Genomic DNA, 20976 nt, shown 5'->3' with positions numbered 1-20976 from the left:
GTCCAGTAGCCTCCATGGTGAGGCGCTGTGTGGGCAGAGGCCTGCAGGAAGCAAGGCCGCTCTCCTGGGACCTGGGGGGAAGGTCATCATGTGGGTGGCAGCAGAGGTCTCCATGTGGGCGGTGCCTACAGGACCCTGTGGATGCGTGGGCTGTGCTGTCATGCAGCATGCCTGTACAGGGCCACTGGGTCATCTGGGTCACAGCAGGGAGTCCAGGAGCAGGTGACTTCTCGGATCTCACTGATAATGCTGCCATTCAACCAGGTGGCCAGGTTGACTGGTGTACCTTTGGCTACAGAGGGGACAGAGACCATGGAGAGCCAGGGCTAGGTGCCACTCAGGAAACAGGGGACATGCCCCTGGAGAGGCTCATGGGCTGGGCAGTGGTGGTGGTCAGGTTGTGGGGACAGAGAGAGGCAGAGCAGAGGAGCCCACCTGGAGGCTCCGCAGTGGCCTGAGTGGGCCGCTGTGACACCCAGCACATGCCATGTACAACCACAGGGCAGCTGCAAGGCCACAGACCCGGGGGGGCAGGCCATCCCAGGCATGCCCGTGGCAGCTCATGGCAGGGGGTGTTGCCTTGGCATGCCACATGGGAGCCCATGGGGGGATGGGGCACCCTGGCACACCTGTGGGAACCCGTGGGGGGGATGGGGCACCCTGGCACACCTGTGTGGGAGCCCGTGGGGGGATGGGGCACCCTGGTACACCTGTGTGGGAACCCGTGGGGGGGATGGGGCACCCTGGCACACCTGTGTGGGAGCCCGTGGGGGGGATGGGGCACCCTGGCACACCTGTGTGGGAGCCCGTGGGGGGATGGGGCACCCTGGTACACCTGTGTGGGAGCCCGTGGGGGGGATGGGGCACCCTGGCACACCTGTGTGGGAACCCGTGGGGGGGATGGGGCACCCTGGCACACCTGTGTGGGAGCCCGTGGGGGGATGGGGCACCCTGGCACACCTGTGTGGGAACCCGTGGGGGGGATGGGGCACCCTGGCACACCTGTGTGGGAGCCCGTGGGGGGATGGGGCACCCTGGTACACCTGTGTGGGAACCCGTGGGGGGGATGGGGCACCCTGGCACACCTGTGTGGGAACCCGTGGGGGGGATGGGGCACCCTGGCACACCTGTGTGGGAGCCTGTGGGGGGGATGGGGCACCCTGGTACACCTGGGTGGGAGCCCGTGGGGGGGATGGGGCACCCTGGCACACCTGTGTGGGAGCCCGTGGGGGGGATGGGGCACCCTGGCACACCTGTGTGGGAGCCCGTGGGGGGATGGGGCACCCTGGCACACCTGTGTGGGAGCCCGTGGGGGGGATGGGGCACCCTGGCACACCTGTGTGGGAGCCCGTGGGGGGATGGGGCACCCTGGCACACCTGTGTGGGAGCCCGTGGGGGGATGGGGCACCCTGGCACACCTGTGTGGGAGCCTGTGGGGGGGATGGGGCACCCTGGTACACCTGGGTGGGAGCCCGTGGGGGGGATGGGGCACCCTGGCACACCTGTGTGGGAACCCATGGGGGGATGGGGAACCCTGGCACACCTGGATGGGAACCTATGGGGGGGATGGGGCACCCTGGCACTCCTGGGTGGGAGCCCGTGGGGGGAGGTGGACCATCCTAGTATACCTGTGTGGGAGCCCGTGGGGGGAGGTGGACCATCCTAGTATACCTGGGTGGGAGCCCGTGGGGGGAGGTGGACCATCCTAGTATACCTGGGTGGGAGCCCGTGGGGGGAGGTGGACCATCCTAGTACACCTGTGTGGGAGCCAGTGGGGGGAGGTGGACCATCCTAGTATACCTGGGTGGGAGCCCGTGGGGGGAGGTGGACCATCCTAGTATACCTGGGTGGGAGCCCGTGGGGGGAGGTGGACCATCCTAGTACACCTGTGTGGGAGCCTCTGGGGTGGGTCACTCTGGTACACCCATGGGGAGGCCGGGGACACACCTGCCCCAGGCTCTGGGGAGCAGGTGTGGAAAGCCGTGGTGGGATGGAGGGTGGGCTGGGAGCACCAGGTGACGGTGTCCCCTGGAGCTAGCTTCCCCCGCCCAGGTGGAGCGGGTGAGCTGGGCCTGTGCAGGGCAGCAGGACCGGGCAGGAGTGTGCGACACAGCCATGGCCATTTTCTGGACAGGTTTCATTTATTGTGCGTGAGGACCACACAGACACTGACGGCGGAGACGCTAGCATGCTGAGGACACCTGCTTCTACGGAGCCACAGGTCTCGGCCGTGACCGCAGGTCTCAAGGGACATGGCTTTCAGTGTCAAGGTCCAGTCCCTGGTGCCCACGTCCACCTGTGGGAGGCCAGAGGGCTCTGTATGCAGCCTGCGCCTGCTGGACGGCACAGGGTGCGACCTCTCTGCAGGCCACATCCAGCAGCTCCAGGTGACCTGGGGACACATCCCCTTCCCTCCAGGGGCAGCAGCCAGTGTGCCGTGGAGGTGGCCCTGGGTGGCTTTCTTCACTTGGTATTGCTGATAGCTTCTGTCAACAAAACCAGCCACCTGCATACAGACATGCAGAGACTGACCTTAGGCCGGGAGAACAGTCTGGATTTGAAGGTAAACGTGATTTTAAAAAGCCACTCCCTAACAGGAAAAGTGTCCACAGATGTGACGGTGCCCGAGAGAAACGACACCCAAGGGCCAGCTCCAGGACACGCGGGGTGTCTGCAGGCTGCCTGGCGGCTCCCACGTGCCGGGGCCCTCGAGCTGTGGCACGTGGCTTACAAGGAGCAGCCTTCCTCCCATGGCCTGGAAGTCCCCAGTGAGGTGACCATGAGCTGACCAGGAAGCCAACAGAGTGCCCAGTCCCACGTTCCAGAGCCCAGCCGTCCATGGCCAAACTGACGAGGGGTGCCAGGTGGGCAGGGCGCTCACATCCAGCCTGGCCACTCCCGGGAAAGGAGTGGCGCCTCGGCGTCTCCCCGACTCTCCTTCTGCACACTTTGACAAACAGGACACTTGGCTTTTAAAATCTGAGCAAAGTAAATGACCCAGGCAGCTATCGTGAGCACAGGGGTCCACACCGTGTATGTACAGTCACCGGGTCCCTCTCCCCAGAGCAGGGGTGACAGCAAGGTCGTGTTCCAGGGTGGCCGCAGGGGAGGAGCCAGCCAGTGGACCCCTGTGCAGAGACGGGACAGGCTGGAACCTCACCACGAGGATCTCTGCTGTTCTCACAGGACGCAGGACGCAGGACGCAGGACGCAGGGCGAGCCCTCGATGGGGCGTGGGGCGGTGAGAAGTCAGAGGTGGAGCCTCGCGCTGCGTTCTCAGTAGAGGTGGGGGTGGGAGTGGCCCTCTTTCTCTGGAAACGTCAATCTCCCTCCTCTGTCTCCCTGTGGCAAGAGGACTGCCCTGGTCATCCGTGGGCTCCGTTTACACCAGGAGCCAATGGCGCAGCTGCAAGGAGGACATCTGGTCAGAAGCAGGTGGCAGCCCTGGGCCCAAGCAGCTCCTGGGCCCCACCCACTGGCTCAGGGCTGCCCCTGCCAGCCACCAGCCCACGGGAGCCAGCGGGGTGCAGGATCAACACTGTTCCCAGGGCCTGCTTTGAACCTGCGACTCAGCGGCAAAGCAAGGGCCAGGCCTGGCGGGGGAGGCCACAGCAGCCTCTGGGCACATTAGAGACAGCAGCTGGGGTGGGGAGATGCTGGCCTCAGAAATGTGACCTCCCGCAACCTGTGAGTGACCCAGTGGTGTCCCTCCCCGGCACCCAGCACTTCCCTGGGGCCCCACTCCTCCATCCCAGTGAAGCCCTGTGCTCTGCTACCAGCCTGGCCGTGTGACCCGCCACGTGGGGAGCGGGCCTCCTGGTGGCTCCAGGTGGAGGACACTTAGGGGTGACTGTGGCACTGCAGCCGCTGCCATCGCTGTTACCGTGCAGCTACTAGTTTGGCTGTTTCTGAGTGAGAGCCGGTTGGTGACATGATGGCCAGAACGCTGTTTTTAAATATTCTCTGAGCAAAAGCTTGGTGGCTTGTTTCTGACCCCAAGGTACCAGAGGGGGGAAGCGGGAACTGGCCCTCTGGCCATGGAGGGCCTCTCTGTCCCTTCCACTGGGAACCCTGAGGGGTCACCTCTGCTGGGTCAGGACACACCACACGTAGTGGGGGGTGGGGGGCTGCGGGGGCCTGGGGCAGCTGCAGGTGACGCCAACATAGGTACTGTCCAGGTGTGTCATGGCGCCCAGGGATGGTAGTGGTGGCAGGACCTGACTGGGGTCACAGCCAGGAGGGCCCAGTGGCCAGAGTCCAGCACAGCAGCTCTGGGTGGCACTCCCTTCAGATCACGAGGAGGGACGTTGCTCTTGGACCAACCGTGGGACTCACCTCAATGAGAGTGGCCCTCTCTCCTTGCCACCTCCAAAAGCAGAGTGACCCTCTCTGGAGGGAGGGGCATTGGGGGTGACTCTCGAGTTCCCACAGACTGTGGTCAGGCCACAGACTTGCAGATAAAAAGGCCAGAAATAGGAGGCAGGCCAACTCTGAGAGGGGGTCGGCAGGAATCAGAGGTCAGCAGAGCCAAGGACCAGAGTCTGCAGGGTCAGATGACAGGACAGCTCCAGGCGGTCGGGTGTCCCAAAGAGGGACAGAGGCCCATGACAACATGCTCACTGCACAAGAAGAAGGCAGGCCAAGCGCAGCCACAGAGCTGAGCCGGAGGTAGCTGCCAGTCAAGGGTGCACGCAGGGCATGCTGGCTTGTCAGCGCAGCAGGTCACACGTGTGGCCACGAGGGTCCTCCCAGAGCCACAGGCACATGACTTCTAGCCGAGGTAGACTCAGGGCCAAGTCTCCCCTCCCACCTGAAATGCCCTCAGAGTGAATGGCACACACACACCAATGGCTTGGAGACCTGGAGTCAGATGGCCAAGGTCGGGGTTGTCCCCATGCCAGGGCCAGCAAGCAGCTGTCCAGTGCATCCTGCCTGCTGCCTGGAGGGACCTTGTGGACTGTGGTGCAGGGAACGGGAGGCCAGGTGGAGCCCTCAGGGCTGCCTCTGTGGGGGCCCACAGCACTGAGCTTGCAGGCGCCTGAGAGGTGACTGCACAGGGGTGCCCAGGCTGGACCCAGCACCCACAGTGCACGCAGAAGTGGGGAGAGCCTCTGATGCGCTGCAGGGAGCCACCTGAGGCTGGGCAGGGCTGTAAGCCTCACGGCGGCCGGGCCCTGGGCGGGAGAGCTCAGGGTGGCTGGCTAGACAAGCTCTGGTCGACCTGTTTCCAAGTACCTAAGTTCAAGAAAATCTACAGGAATGCAAACTCAGCATCTAGCAAGGAAAACCACAGCGTCCAGGGACCATCTGGACCCGACCCAACACGCAAAGAGGCAGAATAGAACCTCAGTGAGAAAAGCCACAGCAAATCTGACCCAGGATAGACACATGTGCAAACTGCAGGTGCGGACGTCGGGCAGCTGTAACTGCCTGCACGTGTTCAGAAGTAGAGACACAGAAGGCACAAGAAGACCCCAGGGGACCTCACAGAGCCAGGTGAAGGGTGCGTGCCAGAAGGGGTCCGAAGGAGGGCACGGAACTAAGCAGACCAAACCATAGCCAAGCCACTGGCTGGAAGCTCCCTCAGCCACCTGAGGGCACAGGGCGTCCAACCCAAGGCACCCAGAGCACAGCAAGGGAGAGGGGAGTGACGCACAGCGGTGCCGTGACTCCAAGTGGCAGATGCTCATGCAGCCACGGGCCCTGGGGGCAGAATGAGAACTGAGTGACGGTGGCTGGAAATGCCCAAACGGGATGCCAGCTACGAACCCCAGCGACACGGAGAAGGTCCGCGCACCCTGACTGTGCCGGGGGAAAGCAGACCTGGGGTGGAAGCAGAGGGTGCCCCTTCCAGAAGCGAGAAGAACTGCCAGCCAAACACGCTTTGCAGGACCACAGAGATGGCTCCATCTGCCAGGTGCGGTGGCCATGCCCGCCATCCCAGCTGCTCAGGAGGCCGAGGCAGGGCACCAAGTTCCTGGCCAGCCTGGGCACTTAGTGTCTCAAAGTAGAATTAAAATACAAGGGCTGGGGGCCACAGACAAACCCTTTCTACCCACCACCCATCCATCCATCCTCTGTCCATCGATTAGCTACGTATTCGGTCATTTATGTCCATCTTCTATCCACCTACCTTCTGTCTTCTATCACCCATCTTTCCTACCTATCATCTATCAGTCACCTGTCCACCCATTATCTATATATCAATTTTGCCTATCCTCCTATCTACAAAACGTCTCGTCTACCTTCAGTCTTCTATCTTTATCCACCTATCTTCTGTCTTTCCATCATCTATCATCTACCTTCCTTCTGTCAATCATCTATCTTTCTACTCATCTTCTGTCATCGACTTACCTCTGTCTGTATCTTCCTATCATCTCTCTACCTTCTATTCCTCCCCTGTCTCCTGTCCCTCTACCACTCTTCTCTCTCCATCATCTCTCCTCTACCTACCTTCTGTCTATCATCCATCCATCTCTCCATCTATCTCTTTCCATGTATCTACCCCTCTACCCACCTACCTTCTGTCACCATCTACCTATGGGATAAACTTATGCAGTGGGAGGGCAGAGGAGGGATTCATGTGGGGCTGAGGCTGTTTGCTCCAAGGACACTGGGAGAGGGTGGGCGACTGGAGGTAATTGCCACCAACACTGAGTTTTTGTGCAGCAGTCTCACAGGGGCTTATTTTGTTCGTGGACAAATAGATAAAAAGTGTCAGTGACAGAAGCCTGCTGTAGGCTTGTGGCTCTGGAGCGGCAGTAAGGAAACTCCAAGTGAGGGTAGGAGGGCCGGAAGGCCTGGGTGGAAGTGGCAGCCTGGGCTGGCTCTGCCCCGTGCTGGTGCTGGGACTGAACCCCGGTGTGTACCACTGAGCCACGCCCCAACCCCTTCCACCTTTCACCTTGAGTCAGGGTCTCGCTGTTGCCCAGGCTGGCCTGGGACACACATCCTCCTGCCCCAGAGTCCCGCCTCCGGGATTACAGGCTTGGCCACTGCACCTGGCCAAAGGCAAGGTTTTAGTGTCGTTGCAAAATTCCCACAAGTGACACCAATCGTGGATCCACAGTTCCTGTTCACACGACATATCCTAAGACATGTGAAGACCCATCAACAGAAGGCAATAAAGGAGAAAAGCGAACCTTAACCAGGGGACAGGCGGGGTTAAAGGCCCCAGGACAAAGCTCAAGCCTTCGGTGACCACAGCAAACGTCAGTGGGTTAGTCTGCCCAATGGCCAGAGAAAGGAGTTCCAGGGGTGTGCTGGGCTTGCAGAAGAAATCCACGTCTTACTATCCCCGAGGCCGTGAGTGGACAGACTGCCCAAGGAAAACCCAAAGGCACCAGGCACACCATATTCCCCACAGACCAAATGGGTGCCACAGCAAAGGCCTTGCTGGGAGAAGACCGCTGGCCAGGAGCTCTGGTCATTCTAAACGCAGCTGTACCTCGGAGAAGAGCTTCAGATGGTGTAGAGGAAAAGCGTGAGCCCAGGAGAAAGCTGAGCAGATGTGTGTCAAGGAACACACCACAAACGGCTCTTGGTCATTAACTGTCCAGCAGACCTCAAATGGACAGGCTGAAGGCGGCATGGGCCATGTCCACAGCAGCCCAGTCTATTGGGCAGAAGCCGGCTCAGTGCCTTTCACAGGTGTCTGAGCACAGTGTGGTCAATTCAGAAGCAGCCACAGAGAGGAATGGAACACCCCCTAATGTGGGAATTTGAAAGCAATGTGTAAGCCAGTTGTGAGTGAAGGTGGATGGAAAGTAAAATGTGTGTAGAACTAAAGAATAAAACACCTCTGTCAGAGGACGTGGGGTGCAGCAAGTCAGGCATATGGAGGGACATCTGTAGCCTCGAGTGCTTGTTAGAAAAAAAGGAAAGTTGAAAACTAATTATCTAAGTTACAAATTAAGGTAGCGAACCTCAGAAGACCTGGGGGGAGTGGACGGAAGGCGGGGGCACGGCGGGACAGAGCCAGCAGACTGGTCCGCACAGTTGCTCTGGAGCCTGAGAAGTCGCACCAAAGGCCACACACAGGTGACCCCCGCCAGCCCAGGCTCTCACCGGGTGGCAGGGCCGGTGGGACAGGAAGGACGTCCTGTGCAGGTGGGGTGGGAAGCCTGGGTGTGCCTCTTGTGCTCAGAGCAGGAGGTGGTCTGGGGAGGGCCGGAGGCTGACCCTGCACCAGGACCTGCACTAACGGGAGGAGGAACAGGAGGCGCAGCCCCGTGGGGGTCGCCACGCTGGCCAAGTGGCAGTGAGTGTCCCACTGCCTGGCTCAGGTGAGCGTGACTGCCCCCACCCTGGGTTCCCAGGGCCCCTTGTCCCTGGGTGCCGTCCAGGTGACTGAGGCCTGCACACCCCGAGAGCCGACACAGCAGGCTTTTTAGACCAGCGATCTGTGCTGTGGGTGTGTCCCAAACCTTATCGGCAACCGGGTGACTCTCCCTGGGGGTCCCGAAAGCACCCTGAGCACATGGGAGGTCCAGGTGGAGGCCACCCCAGCGCCACCCCCACCGTAGCACACGTACCCCTGCTCACAACGTCCTTGGAAACAGCCCAAGCCTGCGTGTGCTCTGGCCCTCGTCCTCCCCAGCGTGCCCTGCTCCTGCGGGTCTCGCTCCCTAGGTAGTCTCTCCGGGCTCTTTGGACGTCTGCTGAAATTCCCGTGGTCGGGAGCCTGCCAGGGCTGGTAAGGTCCCTTCTCCCTTGGGGAACCTTCTTGGAGCCCCATCTGGTGACCACTAGATCTGCCCAGGGGATGGTCGCTGCCCTCCCATGGCACAGAGGAGGACACTAGGCGGGAGGGGTGGGGGAAGGGCAGTCACAGGACCCTGCCAGGTGTCCCCTCTGCCTCCACTCTGCTGGGCTCGAACACCCAGCCAGATGCACCTTTGAGCCCCTCTCATCCTGGGGTCCCGCCACCCTGCATTCAGCTCATGCTGGAGTTCTGGAGTTGGGCCGCTCTCCTGGGGTGGGGAGGGGACAGCTGAGAATGCACCAGAGCTTGGCCCAGGCCACCTCCCACCTGGTCGTGGGGCAGCAGGCAGGTTCTGGAGCCTCTCTGGGCTTGGTAGGGAGCAGACCTACCTCTGAGGTTGTGGCAGTCACAATCTGCCCCATGCCTATGCTGGGCAGCACTCCTGCCCACGGCACATGACGGGCGCCTGGTGTGCACAGTGCACCCCGGGCCCCCCAGCATGTGACAGGCACGGGACATGCACCGTGCACCCCGGGCCCCCCCAACAGCATGTGACAGGCACGGGACATGCACAGTGCACCCCGGCCCTCCCACTGCACGTGACATGGGGGGTGATGTGCACATGTGCACCCTGGTCCCCCCACAGCATATGACATGTGGGTGGTGTGCTCACATGCACCCTGGCTCCCCTGCGGCACATTACAGGAGTGTGGAGTGCTCACACGCACTGTGGCCCCCAAAGCACGTGACGTGGGTGGCATGCTCACATGCACCCTGGCTCCCCACGGCATGTGACAAGACTGTGGTGTGATCACAGGTACCCTGGCCCCCCACAGCATGTGACAGGAGTGTGGTGGGCCCATGTGCATCCCTGCCCCCCACTGCATGTGACAGGAGTGTGGCATGCTCACGTGCACCCCTGTCCCCCACGGCATGTGACAGAGTGTGGCATGCTCACGTGCACCCCTGTCCCCCACTGCATGTGACAGGAGTGTGGCATGCTCACGTGCACCCCTGTCCCCCACGGCATGTGACAGAGTGTGGCGTGCCCATGTGCATCCCTGTCCCCCACTGCATGTGACAGGAGTGTGGCATGCTCACGTGCACCCCTGTCCCCCACGGCATGTGACAGAGTGTGGCGTGCCCACGTGCACCCCTGTCCCCTATGGCATGTGTCCGAGTGTGGCATGCTCACGTGCACCCCTGTCCCCTATGGCATGTGACAGGAGTGTGGCATGCCCACGTGCACCCCTGTCCCCTATGGCATGTGACAGAGTGTGGCATGCTCACGTGCACCCCTGTCCCCCACGGCATGTGACAGAGTGTGGCGTGCCCACGTGCACCCCTGTCCCCCATGGCATGTGACAGAGTGTGGTGTGCCCACGTGCACCCCTGTCCCCTATGGCATGTGACAGAGTGTGGCATGCTCACGTGCACCCCTGTCCCCTATGGCATGTGACAGAGTGTGGTGTGCCCACGTGCACCCCTGTCCCCTATGGCATGTGTCAGAGTGTGGCGTGCTCATGTGCATCCCTGTCCCCTATGGCATGTGACAGAGTGTGGTGTGCTCACGTGCACCCCTGTCCCCTATGGCATGTGTCAGAGTGTGGCGTGCCCATGTGCATCCCTGTCCCCTATGGCATGTGACAGAGTGTGGCATGCTCACGTGCACCCCTGTCCCCCACGGCATGTGACAGAGTGTGGCGTGCCCACGTGCACCCTGTCCCCTATGGCATGTGACAGAGTGTGGTGTGCTCACGTGCACCCCTGTCCCCTATGGCATGTGTCAGAGTGTGGCGTGCCCATGTGTATCCCTGTCCCCTATGGCATGTGACAGAGTGTGGCATGCTCACGTGCACCCCTGTCCCCTATGGCATGTGACAGAGTGTGGTGTGCCCACGTGCACCCCTGTCCCCTATGGCATGTGACAGAGTGTGGCATGCTCATGTGCACCCCTGTCCCCTATGGCATGTGACAGAGTGTGGTGTGCCCTCGTGCACCCCTGTCCCCCATGGCATGTGACAGAGTGTGGTGTGCCCACGTGCACCCCTGTCCCCCATGGCATGTGACAGGAGTGTGGTGTGCCCACGTGCACCCTGTCCCCCACGGCATGTGACAGGAGTGTGGTGTGCCCACATGCACCCCTGTCCCCCATGGCATGTGACAGAGTGTGGTGTGCCCACATGCACCCCTGTCCCCCACGGCATGTGACAGAGTGTGGTGTGCCCACGTGCACCCTGTCCCCATGGCATGTGACAGAGTGTGGTGTGCCCACGTGCACCCCTGTCCCCCACGGCATGTGACAGAGTGTGGTGTGCCCTCGTGCACCCCTGTCCCCCACGGCATGTGACAGAGTGTGGTGTGCCCACGTGCACCCTGTCCCCATGGCATGTGACAGAGTGTGGTGTGCCCACGTGCACCCCTGTCCCCCATGGCATGTGACAGAGTGTGGTGTGCCCACGTGCACCCCTGTCCCCTATGGCATGTGACAGAGTGTGGTGTGCCCACGTGCACCCCTGTCCCCATGGCATGTGACAGAGTGTGGTGTGCCCACGTGCACCCCTGTCCCCCATAGCATGTGACAGAGTGTGGTGTGCCTACGTGCACCCTGTCCCCATGGCATGTGACAGAGTGTGGTGTGCCCACGTGCACCCCTGTCCCCTATGGCATGTGACAGAGTGTGGCGTGCCCACGTGCACCCTGTCCCCCATGGCATGTGACAGAGTGTGGCGTGCCCACGTGCACCCTGTCCCCTATGGCATGTGACAGAGTGTGGCGTGCTCACGTGCACCCCTGTCCCCTATGGCATGTGACAGAGTGTGGCGTGCCCACGTGCACCCCTGTCCCCTATGGCATGTGACAGAGTGTGGCGTGCCCTCGTGCACCCCTGTCCCCTATGGCATGTGACAGAGTGTGGCATGCCCTCGTGCACCCCTGTCCCCTATGGCATGTGACAGAGTGTGGCGTGCCCACGTGCACCCTGTCCCCCATGGCATGTGACAGAGTGTGGCGTGCCCACGTGCACCCTGTCCCCCATGGCATGTGACAGAGTGTGGCGTGCCCACGTGCACCCTGTCCCCCATGGCATGTGACAGAGTGTGGCGTGCCCACGTGCACCCTGTCCCCCATGGCATGTGACAGAGTGTGGCATGCCCACGTGCACCCCTGTCCCTTATGGCATGTGACAGAGTGTGGCATGCCCTCGTGCACCCCTGTCCCCTATGGCATGTGACAGAGTGTGGTGTGCCCACATGCACCCTGTCCCCCATGGCATGTGACAGAGTGTGGTGTGCCCACGTGCACCCTGTCCCCATGGCATGTGACAGAGTGTGGTGTGCCCACGTGCACCCTGTCCCCATGGCATGTGACAGAGTGTGGTGTGCCCTCGTGCACCCTGAGCTCCTGAGTGAGGGAGACAGTGCTGCCAGGGCCTCGGTGGACACCTGACCCACCCTAGACCTGCGAGAGCCGCTTCCCCCCTCCTGTCCCCTCTCTGCCCCCAGAGCTTCCAGGACCCTCTGCCTCCTCTGCCTCACCACGCCCAGGGAGACAGGCTCAGGCCCCGTGGGCCCCGCCCTTCGTATGGGTGTCCGTCAGCGGTCACCTGTCCCGTCATCTCCACTGATCTGCTGCTCTCAGCTGCCCCGTCCTCAGCTCAAGACCTCAGGTGGCCCCTGGCCAGCCTCTGACCCTGTGGCACATGGGTGCACCCAAGCGTGTGCTGCTTCACGCAGCCCTCTGGAGCCCCAGGAGCAGCTGTGGGACGAGGACACTGCTCCTGCATCGTCTGAAGCCCTGCCGACTCACCGTGAACTGGCGCACCTCCCCTCGGTCCACCAGCGGGCGGTCCTTCTCAGGCGTGATAGCGTAGGCCAGTTTCTGAGGGAGAATGAGCTGTTGGCATTGGCACCCGCAGGCCCCCACCGGCCAGAGGGCACCAACGCTCCTCAGGGGACATGTGGGCAGATGCCGGAGCCCACAGCCCGCATGTCCTGGTGGGGCATCTGCCAGCGTCCAGGCTCAACTTGCAGCCCAGGCTGTGGTGCAGGGCCCTGTCCCTCAGCCCAGGTGTGGAGGCTCCACAGTGTCTGCTAGGAGCCCCCGCTTCTCTCATTCAGCACTGAGCCTCGTCCCCCCAGCCTCGAGAACAGGCTTCACCATGACTGTCCCTGAGTCCCTGTCCCTACCTGGGGCCTTGGGCGCCTGGCCCACGTGGGGGCACAATCTGGTGGCACCAGTCCAGCTACTGAGGTCCCTCTTGGTCTGTGTGGGAGCTGGGAGGTGGGAGCTGGCAGCAGAATGGCCGCTGGGGCCCACTGCATGCAAACCTCTCCCCCAGGGGCTCCGCACCAACTGCCCATGGTCCTGGGCCCTGGGGAAACCGTGTCCCTCCAGGAACTGCCCGGCACCTGCTTTTCAGCAGCTTGGACGTCCGCAAGCGTCCACCGCAGACAACATCAGCTTCCTCTGAGGCCACGGCAGCCCAGGAGCTGTAGCCCTGTCACAGGCTGCACAGGACCCATTCCAGGCCCTGCCTGGCCTGAGGACAGGGGAACTGGGCCAAGGGCAGCCTGTGAGGCAAGGGGCCCTCTGTGGTGCCCCAGACCAAGGGATGCTGGCTCCAGAGTGAACCCTGGACCCGGGGTACACGGATGGGCTCTCCCGAGGCACTGCTCCTAAGCAGGCCTGCAGAACTCTGCACAGAGCAGAGCTGGGGACCACCTGGGGGGCTCTCAGGGAGGACAGTCCTTCCAAGGAGGACGTCCCTCATCCCTTCAGGAACTCAGGGCAGGAGTCTGACATGGCCCCCCAGACCTGTCTCTGCCCCTGCTCCAGGGGCAAAGCCGGGCGGAGAGGAGGAGCGTTCTGGGTGGGGGCCCAGAGCTGCCCATGGCTGCATCAGGGGCTTCCCCTGGCCACCCTGGAGGGACACAGGTCAGTGTGCAGGTGTCCATACACACAGACACATGGACTCACGGGTGGACACATGCACACATACAGCACACGCCACATGACACAGACTCGTTGACAAGACACAGATGTGAGGTGACCTAAACACACACGTGGACACTGCTCGGGCTCCTGGACTCATACTCCCTGCTGCACTGGCCCCACCCCTCAGCCTCCCCATCTCCCCTGGTCGGGCTGAGCCAGGGCGTGGACACCGCCCAGACCTCCTGGGTAGCCGGGTAGGCCAGGGAGGGGCCGGGTGCACACCCACCTCTCGGAAGGACCCTGGCAGGCTGCAGAACTTGTAGACTGCGTACAGGGGCACCATGGCCATGGAGGACGTGGCAATGACCCAGCCCAGGGCATTGGCCCAGGCAGGGAAGACGTAGGCTCCGTAGTGGGGTGGCCTGAAGGTCACGATGCTGACCACAACCACAAACTGCAACAAGGACACAGGGGTCAGGAGTGCCGGGGGTGGGGGTGAGGCAGAGTGGCAACCCCCAGGGTTGCCCCACCGCACATGCTGGACCCTGGCCAGGCCCTGCGGACAAGCAACCTGGGGGTGGCTGGACAGCTAAAGCAAGGTCCTCTGGAGCGTATGGGTTTGGATATGAGGTGTCCCTCAAAAGCTCCCGTGCGAGGTCACGCAAGAGTGTCAGAGTGAAGTGACTGGGTGAGGAGAGCTCGGCTCTAATGGGTGGCCACCGAGGGCAGGTGGGGTGCGGCTGAGGGGTGGTCCTGGGGCTGTGCCTCTGGGGTTGCTGGAGCAGAGCCTCTCTGTCCTGCTGTCGTGTCCTGGGTCGCTGTCCTCCACGCCCTTCCGCAGGCTCTGCCTCTCCTCGGGCCTAGAGCAGTGGAGTCAGCCCACCATGACTGAGTTCCTGTCGAGTCTGGTCACAGCGACACCAAGCTGACCAGAACAGCGGCATCCTGCTCCGTGCTGTGCTCCTCCTGCCCTGCCCACCTGACCGTGCCCCACCCTCCCTTCCCTCTTCCTTCTCTGCCTACCCTCCCTGCCCTGCCCTGCCCACCTGCCACCCCCTCCACCTACTATACCCTTCCCTACCTGATCCGTCTACCCCACCCATCCTACCTACCCTCTCCTCTGCTGAAATCAAAGCCACACCAGCTCCCTCCAGCACACTGAATCCCCTCTGAGGCTGGAAGACACTGTGGCTCTGTGGCACCCCGGGCAGCCTGGGTGTGGCCTCTTCACCCACTTTGGAGAGACGATGCCACTGGCAACTGGCATCATCTCAGACACACTAGGATGGCCACAGCTGCGAACGGAGGGCGTGTGGCAGCCGCTGACGGGAACAGGTCCCATGTCGGAGGACTCTTGATTGATGGGGATGGGGTCTCATTGCTGTGGGGGTCTCTTCATGCCCTCGTTCATTCTTCCCCTCCACGGGGCGTTATCAGGAACACGTCCTGCACGTGGGCCACACACCCCACGTGCACTGCAGCCCACACATGCCCCTGAGTGTGTGCTGTGCTCCACACGTGCACACTGGAGTGTGTGTACCTGGCGAGAGGGGCCTTCTAGAGGGAATGCAGGAATCCTCGGGACACAGTTTAGGATGCAGCTTGGAAAGCAAATTCTCAGCTTTTCTCAGGGTCCCCAGTTAAGTGCCCACACAGCCACCTTGCCGAGCACATTGGGACACATGTCTGTGTCTCCATGTCCTCTTCAGTGTTGCCTATTACCTCAAGGCTTGGAGCCAAAAGACGGAGGGTGGGGCTGGGATTCAGGCTGGTGTTGAGCAAGGCGTGGGCAGCCCACGGGCCGCTTACGAAGGTTGGAGCACCAGATAAGCATGGCGGCTGCCTGTGGGTCTGCGTGGCTTGGAAAGGCCGCACTCCCACAGGCACCGACTGTGAGCTGGTATACCCTCTGGGAGTGTGTTAGTCCCCTGTGGACTGTGCACACCCACAGTGCGCCAGGTCCCTGAGGCCAGAGGACAGGGCCACGCTGTGACTCAGGGAGACAGGACAGTGTGGAGCTTGGCTTTCTGTCACGTGCAGATTTCATAGGAAGGGCTCTGACCCAGAGTCCTCATGTCCACCCCAAGCTGGCAGGGCAGTATAGAGAGTGTTGAGGAAGAGGTTCCGGATGCAGTCAGGTGTCTGCAGGAGCTGGTCTCCCAAAGCCTGGGTCGGCTCTTGGTGGTGTGAGTGCTGAGGGGCAGACAAGAAGGCGATGGCACGGTGTCCTGGGGGTCGCTCCTGAGCTCCCCAGCAGGTGGAAGCGCTTTCCCGGGGTGCCGAGGGCTTCAAGCCGGGCTGGGGGCTCGCCCACAGAGCCACAGGTGGGCATGGAGCCACTGCCAGCTCCTCAGGCAGCCTGCTGGGCCTCGGTGTCGCGTCGAGCCCTCACCACTTCCCGCCTAAACCCCAGGTGCTGCTGTCAGCTCAGGTTCTCAGACCTCCGCACGCGAACTTGCTGGGACCGTCCAGCTGCCGGTGAGTCTCTTCACCTCCCAGGGCCCCTGCTGGCCCTGGGGAGAGGCCCAGGCTGCTCTGAGGGTGTCTGGCTGCGGCTCTCCTCCAGGGCTGCCCAGGGACTCCGGGCAGGTGTGCCCGCCTGTGACAGCTCAGGATCTGCTCCGACCTGCAGCCCTACACAGCCAGCGTCTGCACTGGCCAGGGCTCTGGCTTTGACAGGCCTCCTGTTCTGTGCTGTAGCAGGGTGAGGCAGCCAGAGTCCATCCTGAGGCCACTGGCTGCTGCCAAGTTTGGGTGCAACTCTACAAAAACAGGAGGCTGGGGCCTTTGCTAGTTGGGCCCAGTCGGATCCCTGTCCCTGCTTTAAGCCAGGGGCTTACTGGCCACTTTAATGGTCCCCAGGCTGAGGGACCCTGGGAACAGTGGAGGGTCTAGGTCGCTCCTGACCTCGGGGACCCCAGGTCTGAGGGGCCCTGGAAGGTCTAGTTCTGTCTCTGACTCGCAGCAGAAGGCCTGGCTGTCTCTAGGTTTCCTCCGACACAGAGGGCCAGCTCAGGCCAGGACTCGCTGGGACCTGAGCAGCCCAAGGGTCCTGCAATCCCACACGAGTTCCGGCCCAGAGCCAAGGTGGAGGATGCCTCGGGAGGCCAGAGAGGACGTGGGGGACCCGCCTGCCTCCTCTGCTGAGTCCTGAGACCCCTGGTTCCAGCCACAGTGCCCCGGGCTCCAGACCCTGGGCACAGGCCAGCTGGGGCTGAGGCGGAGTGATGGGCGGCTGTGGCACTTACCAGAAGGAAGCAGGGGCTGACCAGCTTCCAACACAGACGCCAGTACAGGCTGGGCCGCTGCCCCGTCATCTGCTTGATGTCCTCACTGAACTGCCGGACACCTGCGGTGGGGACGTGGTGACCACAGGGTCAGGACAGCCATGTTCCCATGACACTGAACACATGCAGGTTCCACCCTGCAGACCCCAGGCTCTGGCTGCACTCAGCCTCCCGTGCAGGCGTCCAGGATCCCTGCCCTGCCCAGACCACCTGGTGGCCTTGCAGACTATGGGTTGCACAGAAAGCAAGCAAGAGGAAGCCGGCCTGGTGGCCACAGCACAGCAGTGTGACTCTGGGCTTACCGTAGAACCAGGCCACTCCGATGGCTTCAATGAGCACTCCAAAGAGGATGGACGTGCCGGCTGCAAAGTGGTCCAGCAGTGTGAAGACGTAGATGCCCCCCTGCAAGAGAGGGGCCCGGCTGGACTTGGTCCCCAGCAGAGGGAATCCCTGCTGTGGGGCCTCCCTCACAGGACTGGCCTGCGGGTCCACTCTGAGATGTGTCCTGTCTACTCCCGTGGAGCCCAGAGCACTGAACACCAGCACATACAGCTATCACGAAAAGCTTGACACTAGGCCCCTTCCCAGGACTCCAGGAGAAACAGGCCAGCGCCACGCTCCGGATTCCTCTGCCACCTCCTCTCCTTGCCCACCCAGTCCCCCACATCCCCACGTTCCACTGAGGGTGCTTCCGGGAGCTCCCTGGGTGGTGGCGTCACTCTGGGACCTGGCTCCGGACAGGCAGCTGTCCTGTGTGGGGCTACGGGGAACTGTGTTTGAGGACTTGCGGCTTCTGAGAGAGGCGGCTGGCCTGCCCAGCCCGCGGCTCCAGCCACCTGCTCATGCCAGGGAGAGCAACACCGTGCGTTCGGCCCCAGCCACCTGCCCACGCCAGGGAGAGCAACACCGTGCGTACGTTGGTGACGCAGAAGAGCGAGAGCAGGAAGGTGGCCAGCACGATGCCGAGCGTGAAGAGCTCCCGGTGCCGGTGCAGCAGCGGGAACTCGTCGACCAGCCCCGTGATCACGGACTCCATGCCGCCCATCTGCAGGACACAAGCAGGCACTGGCACCAGCCGGCAGAGACAGTCCTGTCGTGGGGGGTGCGACCCGGGGGGGACATGGGGGAGGGGCCTGCACAGTAGTTCAGAGCTCGTACAAAGAAAGGGCTTCAGTGAGGGACACTTCCTTGGTGACAGGACCCTCAGAGGGGGGCCTGGAGGGTGACCACAGCCACCCCAGGCCTTGGCTAAGACAGTCTGTTGGACACCACCCGGGACCTGGCAGGCCAGGCTCTGCTGCGAGGGCAGCCGGGTGCTGTGGGCTGCCCAGGCTGCCCAGAGACCTGTGTCCTGTCAGCGCAGGGACACAGAGGCCCGTGGTCCCCAGGGCTGTGACCCAGCTGGGTGGGGGGTGAGGGTGGGTTGTGGCCGGTGGCCCTCACTGCTTGAGAAAGGAATGCTTGGTCCATGCTTTCCAGCAAGCATATCCTGGGCCCCATCAGGATGGGCCAATGCGAGAGGCACTGCCCCCTCCCGCCAATCCTGTGACGCCTGAGGCTCAGCTCATGGGGCAGAAGGACTCTGAGAAGGTGCTGCCAGCCCAGGCCCAGCGAGGGCCCCGGGCAGCCTCCACTGCCCACCGTGCATGCCTGATGGCTGGTCATGCTTTCTGAGCCAGGCCTCTGGTGACTGGGGCCTGCTGCATGTGGGCTCAGACTCTGAGGGGCCCAGGGTGGACAACTGAAGGCCCAAGGGGGAAGAGGAAGGGTAAGCTAAACTCCAGGAACCGCCCAGCTCCCTCCAGAGAGGGTCTAGAATGACTGTGGCCTGTGTCCCTTGAGTAGGCTCTGTGCTGAGCAGGGAGGTTCGGGGGACCATCCGTGGGTCTCTGGGTCTCTGCCTGGCCATGCCAGGGCATCACCCCAGGAACACGTCGAGCATGGTGCTGAGGGCCCCCGGGCACGGCAGCCAGGGCCCACCGGACTCACGGCACTGTCGATCCCCAGGGTGAGCAGCATGGCGAAGAAGACCACCGCCCAGGCGGAGGACAGGGGCAGGGTTGCGATCGCCTCAGGGTAGATGATGAAAATCAGCCCTGGCCCTGCAATGGAAGCCCGCCCTGGTCACTGCAGGGCTTGGCTCTCTCACCCCCCCCCTGCAGGCCGGCTCCGCCCTGCTGGGGGCCTGGGGGCTGACGGGTGGGAGGTTCTCCCCGGAAGTTCTCCCTGAGGGTCCCCGTGCTGTGAACTCAGCACACACCTGGCCCAGACCCCAGAAGACACACACCCAGAACCCATCAGGGGCTTGTGCCCATTGCAACCCGAGCCCCACTCCCTGGTGTGCGCACGGGCTTTGGGGGCGGGGGAAGCAGTTCAGGCAGGAACAGAAGCGAGGGCGGAAGGGGCCGTGGGCAGCCCGCGAGTCTGCCAGTTAGCCCTGAGGTCTTTCCAGTGCAGGCCCCGCACACACACACAAGCACATGTGCCCACACATGACAGTGCACGAACATGACACGCGTGTGCCACAACATGTGCGTGAACACCATGCACACAGAAGCACACCCATGTTCACACTATTGGTGGCCTGGCTGTCAAGTTAGAAGGACGTCACAAACACGCTGCTGACACCGGCTTCCCGACTGTCCACGCTCACTCCGGCCAACTCAATGCAAACGGACACAGTGATGTCACTTCCAAGAGGGCACCTTGTGGATGAGCGTGTGGCTGACCTCCCCACCACCCTGCAGCAGGGGCCCGGGAAGACCACACAGATGCAGGCACCCCCACCAGGCCCCGGGGGCTCGGGAGGCAGAGACTCAGCCCAGGGGATGCCTGCGGTGACCAAGCAACATGCTGCTGGGCCCGAGGCCTGGTCACGGTGCACACCCAGTATCCTAAGATCAGCTGCAAAGCCGTGGCATGTTGTCCCAACAGGATGAGGCCTTGCAGGGCCCAGGGGAGGTGCCTGCAAAGGCCCAAGGGTGGCCCCCTGCAGGGCTCACTGGGGACATTCGCAGAAGCCGCAGAGAGGACGGCGGGGGAGCGGGCTGGGGTGTGGCAGGCCCCAGCACAGCCCCACATAGCTCCCTCCCAGAGGGTCCTGGATGATCCCACCCCATGTGGCGGACAGCGTCAGTTCCAGGTCACGGTGGATGGGCACCTTCACGCCTCCTGCCGACCCCAAGTCTCGGCTGCAGACCTCTAACTCCTGGGATCCCCGTCTTCTGTGTGTCTGGCCCACAGGAGGAACTAGCACTCACGTCTTAAAGAACCACACCCACAAGGTGACAGGGACCTGCCCTCCAGCACGGCTGGACCTGGGCTCCCTGCAGCGCTCAGGATGCCCTGTCAGCTGTGACCCGGGAAGGCTGTGGCCTGGCAGAAGGCAAGGACAGCGAGCCCACCTGTGGTCTCTGCCTGAGTTGGCACTTCGCCCTGGGGTCCTGAGAACCGGGGCTGTAACGCCATCTTCTTTGTCAGCAATGCAGACACAGGCAGCTCACTTCTGGGAGCTGGGGCTTTAAGGCCAACGCCGCGTACCACACCAAGGGCAGGAGGACGGGTGACGGCGGCCAAGGCAGTGGCAGAGCCACTCCTGGGGCTCCTCTCCCGCCTGTGCCAGCACCACCCGCTGTGGGTGGGGGCAGCCTTCTCAGGACCTGCCCATATTCTACCTACAAAGCGAGGGTCCTACTGCGTGGCCTCTGGGGACCAAGTGGGTGGCTGCTGTGGCCAGTGCTGAGGGCACAGGCCATATGGTCCTTCCTCCAACTCTGGGCCCCAGGAGGAGGTCAGCTGGTGATGGCAGTGCTGGGGTGGGGCAGGCCCATCTGGGTGCAGTGGTCATCATGGCCTGTCTGCACACAGCCCTGTCCCTTCCACTGCATGGATGCCATCTGCCTGAGGCCCTCACCAGAGAGGAGCTGGTGCCAGCTCCACAGGCAAAGTAGATGTCACTTTCAGCTCTTGGACTCTGAGAGCTAAGCCAGCCTCTTTTCTTGGTTTTGGTGGTGGGTACTGGGGATTGAGCGCAGGGGCACTTAACCATTG

General features: G+C 62.6%; 1 protein-coding gene across 2 annotated transcripts in view; it reads right to left on the bottom strand.

Moving 5' to 3' along the window:
- Positions 1 to 2122: 2122 nt before the first annotated feature.
- Positions 2123 to 20976, bottom strand: part of Slc6a3 (solute carrier family 6 member 3) — a 43907-nt gene continuing 25053 nt past the window's right edge. Inside the window, exons 9-15 of one of the 2 annotated variants that reach the window (XM_078018575.1) lie at positions 18916 to 19028; positions 17843 to 17971; positions 17229 to 17328; positions 16888 to 16988; positions 13926 to 14093; positions 12512 to 12583; positions 2123 to 3406 (exon numbers count right to left, since the gene is read on the bottom strand). In XM_078018575.1, coding sequence (XP_077874701.1) covers positions 3383 to 3406; positions 12512 to 12583; positions 13926 to 14093; positions 16888 to 16988; positions 17229 to 17328; positions 17843 to 17971; positions 18916 to 19028 — 707 coding nt within the window. In that variant the 3' untranslated portion in view covers positions 2123 to 3382. Of the gene's footprint in view, positions 3407 to 12511; positions 12584 to 13925; positions 14094 to 14757; positions 15833 to 16887; positions 16989 to 17228; positions 17329 to 17842; positions 17972 to 18915; positions 19029 to 20976 lie in introns of those variants that run through there. The other variant, XM_078018576.1, reaches the window with a different exon arrangement.

This window comes from Ictidomys tridecemlineatus, chromosome 1 (assembly GCF_052094955.1).
Source record: "Ictidomys tridecemlineatus isolate mIctTri1 chromosome 1, mIctTri1.hap1, whole genome shotgun sequence".
In the NCBI taxonomy this organism is placed as follows: Eukaryota; Metazoa; Chordata; class Mammalia; order Rodentia; family Sciuridae; genus Ictidomys; species Ictidomys tridecemlineatus.
Note: the sequence above shows the minus strand (reverse complement) of the source record. Positions and strands in the feature narration are given on the sequence as shown.